The 14,853-nt window shown below is 44.2% G+C and overlaps 1 protein-coding gene across 1 annotated transcript in view; it reads right to left on the bottom strand.

The window, feature by feature from the left end:
- NWD2 (NACHT and WD repeat domain containing 2) overlaps positions 1–14,853 on the bottom strand; it is a 140,022-nt gene that overhangs the window by 58,028 nt on the left and 67,141 nt on the right. Inside the window, exon 3 of the mRNA XM_054030809.1 lies at positions 12,912–13,028. Within this exon, the coding sequence (XP_053886784.1) occupies positions 12,912–13,028 (117 nt within the window). The remainder of the gene's footprint in view (positions 1–12,911; positions 13,029–14,853) is intronic.

Raw genomic sequence — 14,853 nt, 5'->3', positions numbered from 1 at the left:
ACGGCTAGAAGTTTGGAAAAAGCACGGGGGGCTGTAGATAGTCCGAAGGGGAGTACCCTGTATTGGAAATGTGTGGAACCAAGGGTAAATCGGAGGAAACGTCTGTGGGCCGGATGTATAGTGACGTGGAAATAGGCATCTTGTAGGTCGAGGGCAGAAAACCAGTCGCCCTGCTCCAGCGCTGGGATTATGGTATTGAGGGTCACCATCTTGAACTTCTGCTTTTTGATGAATCTGTTGAGCCGCCTGAGATCGAGGATTGGTCGCCATCCCCCATTTTTCTTCTCCGTTAAGAAATAATGGGAGTAAAAACCCTTCCCTCTGTGTCGCTCTGGCACGATTTCTACTGCTCCCAGATGAAGGAGATGTTGCACCTCTTGGAGGAGTAGCTGCTCGTGAGAAGGGTCCCTGAAGAGGGACGGGGAGGGTGGGTGGGTGGGAGGTAAGGAGAGGAAGGAGATGACGTATCCAATTGTAACTACCTCTAAGACCCACTTGTCGGAGGTAATCTTCCTCCATTGTTGGAAAAAAGGTCGTAGGCGGTGTCCAAAGATTGGTGTGCCGGCTGAAGTGAGGGCATTGCTTTCTAAGCCCTCGACCAAGTTTTCAAATCTGCCTATTAGCTGGTGGGGGTTGAGGCGCCCCTGTAGAGTTTGGGCGACGTCGCTGGAATCTTGGTCGTGGACGTTGCGGCTGTTGCTGTTCCTGCGGTCTATGGGAAGGTTGTGTAAATGCGGGATAACGTGGCCGGTGGTATGGTTGGTATCGATATTGTCGTCTTCTTGCCGTAGGTGTCTGGAGACCTAAAGACCGGAGGGTTGTTCTGGAGTCTTTCATTGAATGAAGCACTTCATTCGTGTTAGCAGCAAAGAGTTTGTCACCGTCGAAGGGAAGATCTTCAATTGTGTTCTGAACTTCGCGAGGAAAAAAGGAAGAGGAGAGCCATGAGCCCCGTCGCATGACTATCGCTGTAGCGGTAGATCTTGCCGCTGTGTTGGCTACATCGAGGGCTGCTTGGAGAGCGGTGCGTGAAATGGCTTGGCCCTCAGAAACTATAGCTCTGAACTGTTGTTTTCTTTGTTCTGGAATGTCATCAATAAAGTCCATTAACTTATTATAGTTTTTATGGTCGTATTTTGCCAGGACTGCAGTATAATTAGCTATGCGAAATTGGAGGGTGGAGGAAGCATAGACCTTGCGACCAAACAGGTCCAGTCGTTTGCTATCCTTGTTAGGTGGGGCAGAACGAGAATACTGTTGTCTGGCCCTCTGGTTCGCAGCGTCCACTACCAATGAGTTTGGTGCTGGGTGGGTAAAAAGGAATTCAGAGTCCTTTGGAGAAATAAAATACTTCTTGTCCGCTTGCTTGCAGGTAGGTAGGCTTGTCGCTGGAGTCTGCCAGATGGACTTAGCGGGTTCTAAAAGGGCTGCGTTAATTGGAAGTGCCACTCTGGAGGAAGAAGGGGGCTGTAGGATGTTCGTTAGCTCATGCTGTTGTTCGGGAACCACTTCCAAGTTAATGTTCAGGTCACTAGCAACTCTCTTAAAGAGGTCCTGGAATTTTGTATATTCATCAGAGGGAGTGGGAGGAAGGGGAAGTAATGCTTCCTCCGGTGCTAACTCCGGATCTGTTGGACCAGGAGAAGGGCTAGGTTTATCCTGGGAACGTGGCTGTGTTGCCAGGCGTCTCGTGTCACTAGCATATGCATTAGGAGACGGCACTGGATCAGTGTTGCGCCTGGTCGAATGGCCACGGGGCATGTGTTCCCGAGGGTATGATGTCCATGGTGTCCAGTATTGCCATGGTGGCGGGTAGGGCATAGGTGGTGCCATCCAGGGGTTCATCCCCCAAGGGGCAGGGTCCTGAGAGTGGGATGAGGTAGTATTTCCATAGCCCTTATTGCTCTGGGTCCGGGGCTGGGAGTCATGATATGGGGAAAAAACTCCCTGTGGATCTGCTTCCTCCTCACTGGAGGAAAACTGCTCAGATCCTGACTCAGGCATCGAAACAGAATATGCATTCATGAGCGGAGACTGCAAGGTAGGTGATACTAGCAGATCAACTGTCTGGGTAAAATGAGTGAAAGCAGCTCCTGCGGGAGATGAAAGCTGAGCCGACAGAGGCTGCTGCACAAGAGCATTCCTGCGATCGGGGCTTCTGGCTGTGATCTGTGTGTCAGAATGCCCCGCAGGCGTCGGTGCCGCGGTCGGTGCCGGGCGAGAAATGTCGGGCTGCCTCGGGTGAGGCATGCTGTAGAATGTCGGCACCGTCTCATTCGCGGTGCCGAACGGTGCCGTCCCTGAGGCAGGCAACTGGAAGCCTGATGCCTCGGCACCGGAGCTTCTCGGCGGCGCTGAAGCCTCAGGCGGCTTTTGCGCTGTTCCGGAGGAGCCTGGCTCGTGAAAATTGCTGAGGCGAGGAATCACAGGCAGAGAGATCGTTGATCTGCCTGGAGAAACTTTATGCCTCATAGTCTTGCTCGGTGAGGAAAGGTGCCCCTTTTTCGTAGACTTCTTGAGCTTTTTTGAGGGGGGGGGGGGCTGTGTCGGGTAGCGGAGCCGGCTTCAATGCCTGGGTCTGAAACTGACCCGATAGATTTTTGAAGCAGGAGCAGTTTGAGTTTAAGCTCCCTGTCTTTCCGTGCCCTGGAGCTGAGTTTACAGCAGTGGGCACATTTTTGGGGAATGTGAGCTTCCCCCAAACATTTTATACACTTTGAGTGCCCGTCCGATGACGGGATAGCTTCCTTACAAATAGCACAGCGCTTGAAACCGGTGGAGCCCGGCATAGCCGCGGCTGACAGGAAAATTTTTTTTTTTTTTTTTTTTTTTTTTTTTTTTTTTAAGATAAACTGGGTAAGTAACTATTTTAACAGAGAAAACTGACAGAAAAAACTGGTTTCTAAAGGATAATTAAGGCAATAGTGAAGGATTCTCTAATGAGTCTGCTGAGCTCCGTCTCAGGCTGGGGATGGTTGAGAAGGAACTGAGGAGACCGGCCACGCATGCGTTCTATTACCCTAGAGTCACAGCGGGGGGGTAGATTCTGAGCATGCGTGGCCGCTATGAGTACTGCTGCAAAAATCTCCGGGCGAAGGCGCAGGGACGCACCAACACCTGTAGTGGAGCACCCACAGGGACATCTCTCGAAGAAGAACAATAGGTTCCAGAAGATCACTGGTTCCCAGAGCTGGCTCCAGGCACCAGCTTGGCAAGCAGGTGCTTGGGGTGACCTCTCGGGAGAGGGGCGGCACTTCCACCTATGCGGCGGCAATTCGGCGGAGGGTCCCTCACTCCAGCTCGGAGCAAAGGACCACCTGCCAAATTGCCGCCGCAGACCGCGATCGTGGCTTTTGGGGGCGGGGGGGAGGGGCTGCTTGGGGCGGCAAAAACCCTGGAGCCGGCCCTGCTGGTTCCATGTCACAGGCTGTTTTGTACCATTCAAGTTCATATAGAAAACTGTGTTAATAGTTTTAGCCTTTTCATCTTTTGTTCCTTAATAACAATCTAAGATTAGGACTTTCCTCAAAAATCTTCTCTTCTCCATTTAAAGTAGCATTTGCCATTTCGGTATGACAGGTATAAGACTCAAACTTCAGCTCTTTATCTGCATTTAGAGAATCAAAGTGAAATTTGTCTTAGACAACTTTTCTTAGGGAACACTAGTGAAAATTTCTATGCAGCTAAAACCTTAGACAGAATTGGAGATGGCAAAGAAGTGATCGTCAAAAGGCCTTCTACAAAAACTAGTGCATGTACACTGCTTCTCTCCAGTGCATTCAACTATGGCAACTCAAGCCCCCAAGGAGCCAGTTTCCTGAATCTGAGCTTTTCATGTTGCAAATGGAGCTCAGTAAAAGATACGAATGCTCCAGTAGTCTCTGTTGAAAACTCTCTATAAACTTTTCCTTAAACTGTCATTCTAACAAAATAGCAAAGATTATTTTTGTTTAATTTAATGTTAATCCCCCCAAAACTTTCTCACTGTCTGCATGTTCCTACTCCTAAGTGTCTTCAGCTTACCGATCTCAGGACTCTCTACATTCTAGTAACTTGCAGTGACTCCAGCATGGCTTTTTCACTTTAACAACAGGTTTTACCTAATGGTTTGTTCCGTGCAGAGCTATTCTAAACACTTCTTCAGTCCTTAGGCTTTCAGTTCCATTTTTGTGATTGCAGGCAAAATTGGGTATCTGGATGTTTATTATGACCTTTCAGGACTTGTGGATGGGGACATATTCTGCAACTGATTGGACCTTACAGGAAGCTTCTACAATATATTATAATATGTAAATGAAGATCTCAGAAGAAAGATGTTGGTGTCCTGTGTTGTCTTGTAACAAGCACCTCCATTAACTCGATATTTGCAATAAGAAAATAACAGAAGGAAAAAAAAGTTCACCAGTAATAAAGGACAACATTGTGTTTTAATTTTCAGCTCTTAAATCACCCAGTAAAACTTTAACTATTGAAAGTGCAAGAATTACAGAATTGGGTTTACAGGCATTAATCTCATCCAGTTGAAAATATCTGGGCTGAAAGATAGGGAGTCAGATATTCTGCCTTTTGGCCCTGTCTACGTTAAGAGAAATCTGCTTTGGTGTAATGATATCGGTGCAAATTTCTACAATGTAGACAGATCTTCTATCTTCCACAAACATTTTACGTTAAAGCCATGTGAGCTATATCTGTGAATCTAAATAAAAAGCTTTTATAGTGTTTGTGCATTAAAGAGAATTGATGGAATCTGAACCATTCCGCTGAGCAATTCCACTAGTAGCATTATTGTAGTTCTACAAAACTGTTCTCAGTAGTAACAGAATGCATAATTTACCTGTTTTCATCTCGCAAACCACAAAGTCTAAATATCTTTATAGAGAGATATTCTAAGTTGTCATTTTTATACAGACCACCTTTTCAGATTGTCTGACTGTAACATAGGCAACACTAGGTGAGACTTTGTACTGTACCTCTCAGCGGTTCAGCTCAGAATTCACAGCTCTGTTGTAGTGGGGGTGTTGAGGAGAGGCTAAAGAGGTTTAAAGCCACCTTTTTTACCTTCAGAGTTCTTGGCTGCTCTGAGGGCTGGAGAGTTCCCTGTGTAATTTAGAGAGCCCTGAGAGTCTAACAGCAGCCTTCCTGAGTTGCTCTGAGTCTCTTCAGCCCTATGTGCTGCAGCCTCACCCCTGATATGCCCATGCCACCCCCAGTGATGCCCCTCTATTGGAGCACCGAATCAGTTGACTAAGGAGAAAGTGACTGATTACGTGATTTGGCTGACAGCATGGGCTCCGGGTAGAAGAGGCAGGAAATAAAAAACAGGCCCTATTGCTAACTTTGAGTGGGACTAGGGAGTTTCTCCACTGGGAGACCTGAAGAGGGAAACTGGGTGAAATCCTGGCCTTAATGAAGTTAATGGATTTTAAACACTGATTTTAAGTTTGTCAGGATTTTACCCTGGGTGCTGTTTGGTCTCTCCTGGTAAAGGCCTGGGGAAAGAACCTGAAAGGAGCTGTGATCAGAAGCCAGTGAGGGGGCCCAGAGAGAGACTGGAACTATTCACAGTCCTTAAGAGGAGGGCTGTGGAGAATTCCTGAAGACAAGGAACTGAAAGGACAACACAGCCATGAAGCAGGGACTGTGTTTTGGCCCCTGACACAAGAGAAAGCAACACCCCTGCAGTGAGGGGGAAAATACTATGAAACTTTAGGGAAGGGCTGAAAGGACTCTGAAGCTGTGCCAGAGGGGCAAAACGACATGGAGACAGAACTGGTTAAAAAACAAAATCCTAGTTTTTGCAAAACTAGTTCTTGTTTAAAGTGTTTGAAATTAACCCTTTAAAAAATCACAAATGTTGCAGGAATTTTTATTGAAAACATCAGAATGGTGATAGAAATTGTATTTACTAAAAACCTGGTGTTTGGTAATTGAAAAGTTTGATAAGTGTTTTAATAATGTTTTTGATAAATAATTGGAAAAATATTGAAAAGATGCACAATCTCCCCACTCCCCCCATAAAAACTGAACAAATTTTGTTTTTGAAAGAAGGCCATTCTCTGACTAAAAATAACTTCAACCAACTCTGGTTGATTAGCCTTGATACAGGGCGAACAGCAGAATATATTTTGTTTAATAACAATAGATGAAACCCCATAGGGGAGACTTTTGTATTAAACATCAGCATGATGTAGGAGACTTTACTGATTTTGCTAAGATGGGGCCCTGAAGTAAAACTGATACACAAATGGTGGGTGCAGATGGAGAAAATATCGCAACCAACTGACAGGGCCAGGAGGGAGGAGAAGCCTTAATACAGTGTCTGAAACATCTCTTCAATAGCAAAAACCCAACAAAATACTTGTTTAAAAAGTTATATTGACTGAGGGCTATTGGGAGGTTGTGTGTATGAGGCTGGGCTGTTATCCCATATGTAACTGGCTCTACCTAGCTACAGCAGTTTGCTATTCTGAGAAGAAGAAAAAAAACCAAAAAAAATAGTCCTTTTTTTTTTAAACTAGCAGACACGTATCTTGAAAGATAATTGGCTTTTATACTAAGATCCTTATTTTCTTCCTTTAAATCTTCAGAGGTTTTCTGGCTTCTACTGAGCAGAATTTCACATCAATTGGCAGATCCTGGTAATGATAGCAAAATACTGAGACACAGATCTTCAAAGGTAATTGGGCACTGAACTTCCATTGATTTCAGTAGGAACCAGCTTCTCAATATCTTTGAGGCTCTGGGCCTGCATGTCTTCTCTCAATGACCTGGGTTCTGCTCGATAAGCAATTGCTGCTTATTGTTAACAACTTGCTGTAGTGATTCCACAATATCATCACATCTCCAGACACTTCTCTAACAAGGAAAGTGAAAGAGACATATTTGTGGATTTTTTTAAAACCAGTTTTGTAGATTTAAGAGCAAGGATACTGGGCTGGATCCTCGACTCCATTTAATCGATTTTGCATGGCTCCTGCAGCACTAATCAGACTTAAAGCCATCTTAAGTGACTCTCTGAAGATTCCCCTGGCATTGGAGGGGTAGGGGAAATATTTGGGTTGCAGCTTCTACATCATCTCCCTCCTGAACCCAATGTAGGGAGCATGGTAAAAAAAATGAAGCATGGTTAAAGTGCCTTCTTGCCATGTTGATCCTTGGTGGCCAGAATGGCTCCCTGCAACTGCAAGCAGTCAGTGGACAGAGCAATCCTGGTCTTATATACTTTTGAGTCTGGGAAAACATAAAACACGCCCAAGACAAGGACACCTTAAAAGAGGTTTGGAAACCAATTTTGCACCCTCCTCCTCTGCTATTGCCATCTACCTACCTCAACAGGTGGCAAACTTTATGGGACAGGAGGTGACTGGAACAGCCCCTAGAGAAGTGGGGAGGAGCGCACACACTGGGGGAATGCAAGGGTGGCCCCTATTACTCCATCCATTGGCCAGCTGGAGTAGGACGGGAGCTGACTGATCCCTTGTTGGGGCCAACAAGCTGACTGATCCCTTGTTGGTGGATTTTTTGCCTTCCTCGCAGCAGTCGGGAGGCACAGTTAAGTTAAACAGGACTAGGATTTAGTAATCAGTGGTAGTACTTGGTAGGGATGTTGGTTTGTCGTAACTTGCAGCCAATTTCCAGTGTGGTTAAAAGGCAGGGATTGTTCTCAGAAGTAAAAGACCTGGGATTTTGCTGGTGGGCTTTATGCCCAGGGGATAGGGGGAGACCTTCTGGCATGCATGGGCCAAGTTCCTTCCCCCGTCACATTTCAGTACTTTCTGTCCACCTCACAGGGTGTGTGGCTGTGAGTGAAAGGATTCAGATGAGAGAGCTGAATCTAAGGGGTAAGCTGAGGAGAGTCTGAGTTATGGGCTATGCAGTAGGAGCCTTGTAACGCTGCACTGGAACCACCTAAAATGCCTGGTATGCAAGAGTCTGGTTGACAGGACAGGACCTCCTTTGGTTAAGTTTAATAAACTTACAGCCTGACACTTAAAATCTGTCCCTCTGTCTGTCTTCATTCGCTGACATGTCCTGAATGCTACTCTGGTACATGGCTTATTAACTGTAGAAGTTGGATATGTTGTCTGCTGCCATTGATTTTATTGTTCTCTCATTACACTGACAACAAACTCACACATCCTTTACAGATGACCTGCTTAAGATTTCTTTTTATGGGGTCTGTGAAACTTAATGTGCCTTTTTATTGCAAAATGAAGGGGTGGAAGGTGTTTTCCAAAGAAACAAATTTTTTATTTAATTTTACTTAGAAATAGATGGAATGTCATGAGTAGAGGACTCAGAGGGATTACTCGATGTCTCAGGTGTTGACTGGGTGTTTTCTCATTCCCTAACCAAAGAGCAGGGTGCAGAATCCTTAATAAAGACTATGTTCCCAGGTGTTTATTATTCACTGAAGTTAGATAGGTGTTAACAAAAAATAACAAAACAAAAAAAACCCAACAAATAACAGTCTGACTAAAAATTCCTTCCAGGCAGAATACATCTCCAGTGAAATAGCCTTGCTCACCTTATTCACAAAGAATCCCAGCCCATACATACTCCACGCACAACAAAACGAATCCACTTGCCTCCCAAATTGCATTGTGCATCTTGTTTCAGATATCAGTGCTAACCTATGATGCTTTAGTCTAAATTGCTCAAATACTGATTTCTGGCTCTGCCATTGTATATCCAACCTCATTAGTTACCTTAACACTTTCTGGGTAGATTAAAAGGAACACCTTATTTAAAAAGTTGGCAGAAGAATGATAAATCTTGATTATGGACAAAAGTTAAGATTAATACAGTCTATATGCCACATACTGATGTGCCAAAAATATTTTTCAATATTTTTTACCTACGTGCTCATTAAAACAAGGCACAAATTTTTCTAAGGGAAAGGGAAATAAAACTTTACACTTACAAGTCTATTCTGCATCATATAATGAATACAACACCACTGCCAGCAACATTTAGCGCATATGCTTCACTGAAAAGAGAGGATTCCTATTTTGCAGAATTTAACCGATGCAGTCTACTCCTAGTGTCTTTCAGTTACTGAGCTCAAATTAAGCAACAAAGAGTCCTGTGGCACCTTATAGACTAACAAATGCATTTGTTATATATATAAGTCTATAAGGTGCCACAGGACTCTTTGTTGCTTTTTATAGATCCAGACTAACACAGATACCCCTCTGATACTTGAGCTCAAATTAACATTTGACTTGGCGCCATAAATTCAGAATTGAAGATATTGTGATGGGCAGGGCCAGCTCTAGGTCTTTTGCCACCCCAAGCAAAAAAAATTTTGGCTGCCCCCTGTCCCAGCCCTGGGCTCCTCGCCGCACCCTCCTGCCACCCAAACCCTGGGCTCTCCCCCACCACCCGCACCCCCCTGCCGCCCAAACCCTGGGCTCTCACCCCCCCACCTGCACCCCCCTGCCGCCCCAGCCCTGGGCTCTCCCCCCCGCCCCCCAACCTGCACCCTCCTTCCGCCACAGCCCTGGGGCACTGGTAACTCGCTCCCAGGGCAGGTCATTCAGCAGGAATTTTGGATGTGCACAGAACACAGACAGGATTGGTTCCCATATGGTTACAGAACTGCAGTAAAGTGGAACAATTTTCAGCTTGTGTGATTGGAGGATATCTGGATGCATATTATAAGACTGTCCTCCATAAATGAGGAAAAGTTGAGGTGCCTTTATTATTCTTTTGTTCCACTCTTTCTTTCTATGGGGAATTTGCAAATGTGATAGATATCATTGTCTTCCTCTTAAACAAACAAACAAACAAAAAAGGCAATGGCTGTTGAAAATAGCAATTCCAGTCCTAATAACCACTGGGAAGCATTTCTTGCTCAATTTTATCCTACTTTTTCTACAGCAGGTTACAGTGGATCTGTATATTTGATTTGGGAGAAATGAAGTAACTGAGCTTGAGCACTCCTGAATTTTGAGGTGTTCAAATCTGGAAGGCAGGTGGGGGGGGCGGGGGGAGGGGACTGTGGCTCCACAGGGGAGCACGGCAGCATGTATGCAGCAGTGTGTCTGGCACTGCGTGAAGCCAGACACGCTGGTCTGAGTGGCACGGTAAGGGGGCTGGGAGGTTGCAGAAGGGGTAGGAGGTTCGGGGGGGGGCAGTCAAGGGACAGGGAGAAGGGGGGTTGGATGGGTCAGAGGTTCGGGGGGCAGTCAGGGGACAGGCAGTGGTTGGATAGGCATGCGAGTCCCAGGGGTTTGTCAGGGGACAGGTAGGGGGTGGGGTCTTAGGGGGGAACTTGGGAGGGGTCTCAGGAGGCGGCAATCAGGGGACAAGGACCAGTGGGGCTTAGATAGGGGGTGGGATCCTGGGGGGCAGTTGGGGCAGGGGTCCCGGGAGGGGGTGATCGGGGGGTTGGGGTTTCTGTGGCGGGCAGTCGGAGGGAGTGGATGGTGGCAGGGTGGGGCTACCCTCCCTCCCCATGGAGTGTCCTATTTTTTGAATGTTAAAATATGGTATCCCTACCCTTCCCAATGCAGCTCTCCATTCACAGCAGGCATTAGGTCTCAGCTTCCTCACTCCCTCCCCCTCTTTCCTGTTGGTAGTGGCCAAGGGAATGCTGGGAAATGTAGTTCTTTCCCTGATCCAGGGCTGGCTCCATAGGCAGGGAGCTAACCAAGGAACTACAGCTCCCAGGGCCCCCTGTTGGTTCTCAGCTCCCATGCTGGATCCCTGCCGCCCCTGCAAATGGGCTGCCCCAAGCATGTGCTTGCTTTGCTGGTGCCTAGAGCCGCCCCTGGTGATGGGCAAACATTGTAGCTATCTCTAACGAGGGGAACAAAGATGACCCTGGGAAATTATAGACCAGTCAGCCTAACTTTGACACCTGGAAACATACTTGAACAAATTATTAAACAATAAATTTGTAACTACCTAGAGCATAATAGGATTATAAGAAATAGCCATTCTGGGTTAGTCAAGAACAAATCATGCCAAACCCACCTAATTTTCTTTTGACAGGGTTACTGGCCTGGTGGATGTGAGTGAAGCAGCAGACATAATATATCTTGATTTTAGTAAGGCCTTAAAAACAGTCCCACATAACATTCTCATAAGCAAACTAGGGAAATGTCATCTAGATTAAACTACTATAAAATGGGTGCACAATTGGTTGAAAGACGATATTCAAAGAGCAGTTATCAAGCTATCAAACTTGAAGGGTGTATCTGCCGAGGTCAGTCCTGAGTCTAGTACTAGTCAATATTTTTGTTAATGACTTAGATAATGCTGTGGAGAGTATGCTTATAAAATTTGCAGATGACACCAGGCTGGGGGGGGTTGCAAGCACTGTGGAGGACAGTATTAGAATTCAAAATGACCTTGACAAATTAGAGAACTCGTCTGAAATTAATACAAGATGAAATTCAGTAATGCCAGATACAAAGCATTACACTTCGGAAGGAAAAAACCATTCAAATGCATAACTACAAAATGGGGAATAAGTGGATAGGAAGTAGTGGTGCTGAAAAGGATCTGCAGGTTATAGTTTAGTATAGTACAATTTGAATATGAGTCAACAGTGTGATGTAGTTGTGAAAAAGGCTAATATTCTGGGGTGTATCAATAGGAATGTCATGTAAGACAAAGGAGGTAATTGCTGTACTCAGCACTGGTGAAGCCTCAGCTGGAGTACTGTGTTCAATTTTGAGCGCCACACTTTAGAAAAGATGTGGATAAATTGACAGAGTCCAGAGGAAAGCAATAAAAAAAAGATAAAAGGTTTAGAAAACCTGACCTATGAGGAAAGGTTAAAAATAAATTGGGCATGTTTAGTTTTGAGAAAAGAAGAGTGAGGAGAGAACCTGATAGTCTTCAAATATGTTAAGGGCTGTTATAAAGAAGACAGTGATCAATTATTCTCCATGTCCACTGAAAGTAGGGCAAGAAGTAATGGGCTTAAAAGATTTAGGTTAGATATTAGGAAAAACTTTCTAATCATAAGTTCTGGAATAGGCTTCCAAAGGAGGTTGTGGAATTCTCATCATTGGAGATTTTTAAGAACAGGTCAGACAAACCTTGTCAGGGACGGCTTAAGTGCAAGGGGCTGGACTTGATGACTTCTCAAAGTCCCTTCCAGCCCTACATTTCTATGATTCTATGGCAGGAGATCTTTTCTTGAGCTTCAGGTAAGATACTAGCTACAACCTTAACAAATATCTACTCCTATCATACAGGAGAATGTATGCCACTTTTACAAAAGTTGATGGGCGGGCCAGTGAGGATGAACACAGGAATTATCATTTTTTTGCCAGGTGTCTACAATGTTATTGAACCTTGAAGTACCTTCTAAAAGCAACTTGTCCTGGCAGCAGTGAACTATGGGTGTTTTGCATGCGTGTGAGAGAGAGGGAGGATAGCCACAGCCTTTCCAGGCTGTCACTGACCATCTCCCATTTTGATGTTCAGATCGAAAGAGCATCCTACCATTTCCTTGGCCTGCCAGGCACACCAGCAGAGAATGGATTGAACAGGATAACCTCTGCCTGCTGCTGTTCTTTTATAGGCAAGCCCTTTTTGGCCTGCCAATACCAGAACTTGGGAGAAGTACTGGGAATTAATTCCATAACCAAGGAGTGCTGCCATTGGCCAGCAGTCACAGTGCCCTCCAAGGGGGGGCACCAAACCCCCCAAAATGGGCTGTGAAGGGCCAGTCCTCCTTTACTGTTGTCAAATATCCATTGTCAATTTATAGCACCGTCTGGGAAATCTCAAGTCTGATATTTCAAATGTATAGTAAGAAGTATACAAGAAATATTTTAGAAGTAAAAGAGAAAATACATTTGTCTAGGAAAAAGCCTTTAACTGCACTACAGATGCTAGGATAGCTATCAATGTATTTTTGTTTTAATGTAAAGCATTATTTGTATACCCACAACAAAACATGGACCTGTAGAAGTTTTCAAGCAATCTTCTAACAGCTTCATACGAGTCTTCTGGAGCTCAGGACTGTCCCACTCTTCTGTTTCTACTCCCCAGTATAAGTCTATGACCTGGAAATCAATGTATAACACACAGTTAGTTTTATCCATTAGTTTAAGCTTCTCCTACATAACAAGATGAACAAGATCGCAATTAAGACATTTGTTTTTTATCTTTAAGAATTAATGTGGGCCAGCGGGTAGAGCAGTGGGTGGAACTGGGTGCTATTCCCAGTCCTGACATGGACCAGCTCTGTGATGTAGTCAAGTCAACTTACCTCTCTGTTTCCCCTCCCACTGTTTTCTCTATTTAGACTGTAAACTCTTTGGGGCAGGGACTGCCTCTTACTATATGTTTGTACAGCACCTAGCACATTGGTGCCCTGATCTCAGATGGGGATTCTAGTTTATATTGTAATGCAAATAATAAATTAATAATAATAATAATAAGACTCTGGTCAAAATCCTGGCCCCTATGAAGTCAGAGTCTTGCCATTGACTTCAACACAGCTCAGATTTTACCCAATGACTTTTTGACCCACCAGAGATCAAACTATCCTGTGCTAAAATGAACAAAAAAGACAGGACTGGATTAGATATTGTAATATCACTATTCCTTTGTTTCCTAATGTTTTGTTGCTCTGGAAGCAAAAAATGCATGAATTTATAATAGCAGATGGCTTGCTGTTCAGACTTTCATCTGTTGCTATAGATTCAGTTTTATAATGCTAATAAGATGCAAGCAAATGCTTGGAAGAAGCTGGTTGAGGTTGCTACATTTATTTAAAGAGATTTAGTGATGAAGCGTGGTTTCGCTACATATTTTAACTGTTAACGGATGGAAGTTTCATTATTGCAGGACATTTTATTTAAAGGAACAGAGTCCTTTATCTGTCCAAATATCTCAGGTTTTTTTAAAAATAAATTGATGATATATCCTGCTGCGATTTGCTTATTTATGCTACTATCAGCTTTCAATACAACCAATACTATTATAAAGAAGTCATTACTGCACAATTAAAAAACAGTATTGGGACATACCTTCATTATTTAATTTATGTATTTATTTGTATTGTAATAGCACCTAGAGGCCTCAATCAAGATGGAACCATATTGTGCTTGATGCAGTCTGAACACAGTAGTAAGAGAGAGTCCCTGCACTGAAGACCTTACCATCTAAAACGTATATGGTTGATGCATTAGTCAAGTTAACCCACTTGGAAACAGGCAAATCTTAGGAAGGTTCTGGTAACAAAAACTGATGGGTTATAAGACCCAATCCTGCAAACAGTTATGCACATGCTTTACTGCCATGAGTACTTATAGTAAAGTTAAGCACATGTGTAACTGTTTGCAGGATTGGGACCACAGGCACTACATGCTGGAGGTAAGAGACCACATGTGGTGAAACAGCCCAAAGCATGAAGTGCATTATAAAGTGGAACAAAAGAGAATAATGTCAGAAAGTTTATGTAAAGTATAAATGTATAAAATTATTCTATGTCCCAAACACCTGTTAGAGCAAGAAACTTCTTCTTTGCAGCTCTTGCCATCTCAGCCTTCCTGCATCTCTCTGCTTCATTGATCTTTTTCTCTTTACAAGTGAAAATATTTCTTTTCTCCCTATTTCTTTCTCCTTCCCATTATTTCTCTATGGATTTATTATTGAACTCTGTGTTGTTTTCAGCAGATGCCTGAATATTAGAATTGCATAAGACAGAAATTAACTAATTCAGTCATATATTCTCAGTTCCATAGATACTTGAATTTTGCAGCTGGATGAACTTATCTCACTCAAGAATTTTCTCAGGCATCAAAGGAAATTTTTACTCTAACTGACCAGTCAGAAGTCAGAGAACTTGAGTTAGGGCAGAAGAAGAACATTGTGTCAAGGGCT

The sequence above is a fragment of the Malaclemys terrapin genome, chromosome 5, assembly GCF_027887155.1.
Source record: "Malaclemys terrapin pileata isolate rMalTer1 chromosome 5, rMalTer1.hap1, whole genome shotgun sequence".
NCBI classification, from domain to species: domain Eukaryota; kingdom Metazoa; phylum Chordata; order Testudines; family Emydidae; genus Malaclemys; species Malaclemys terrapin.
This window is presented reverse-complemented; position numbering and strand designations above follow the sequence as displayed.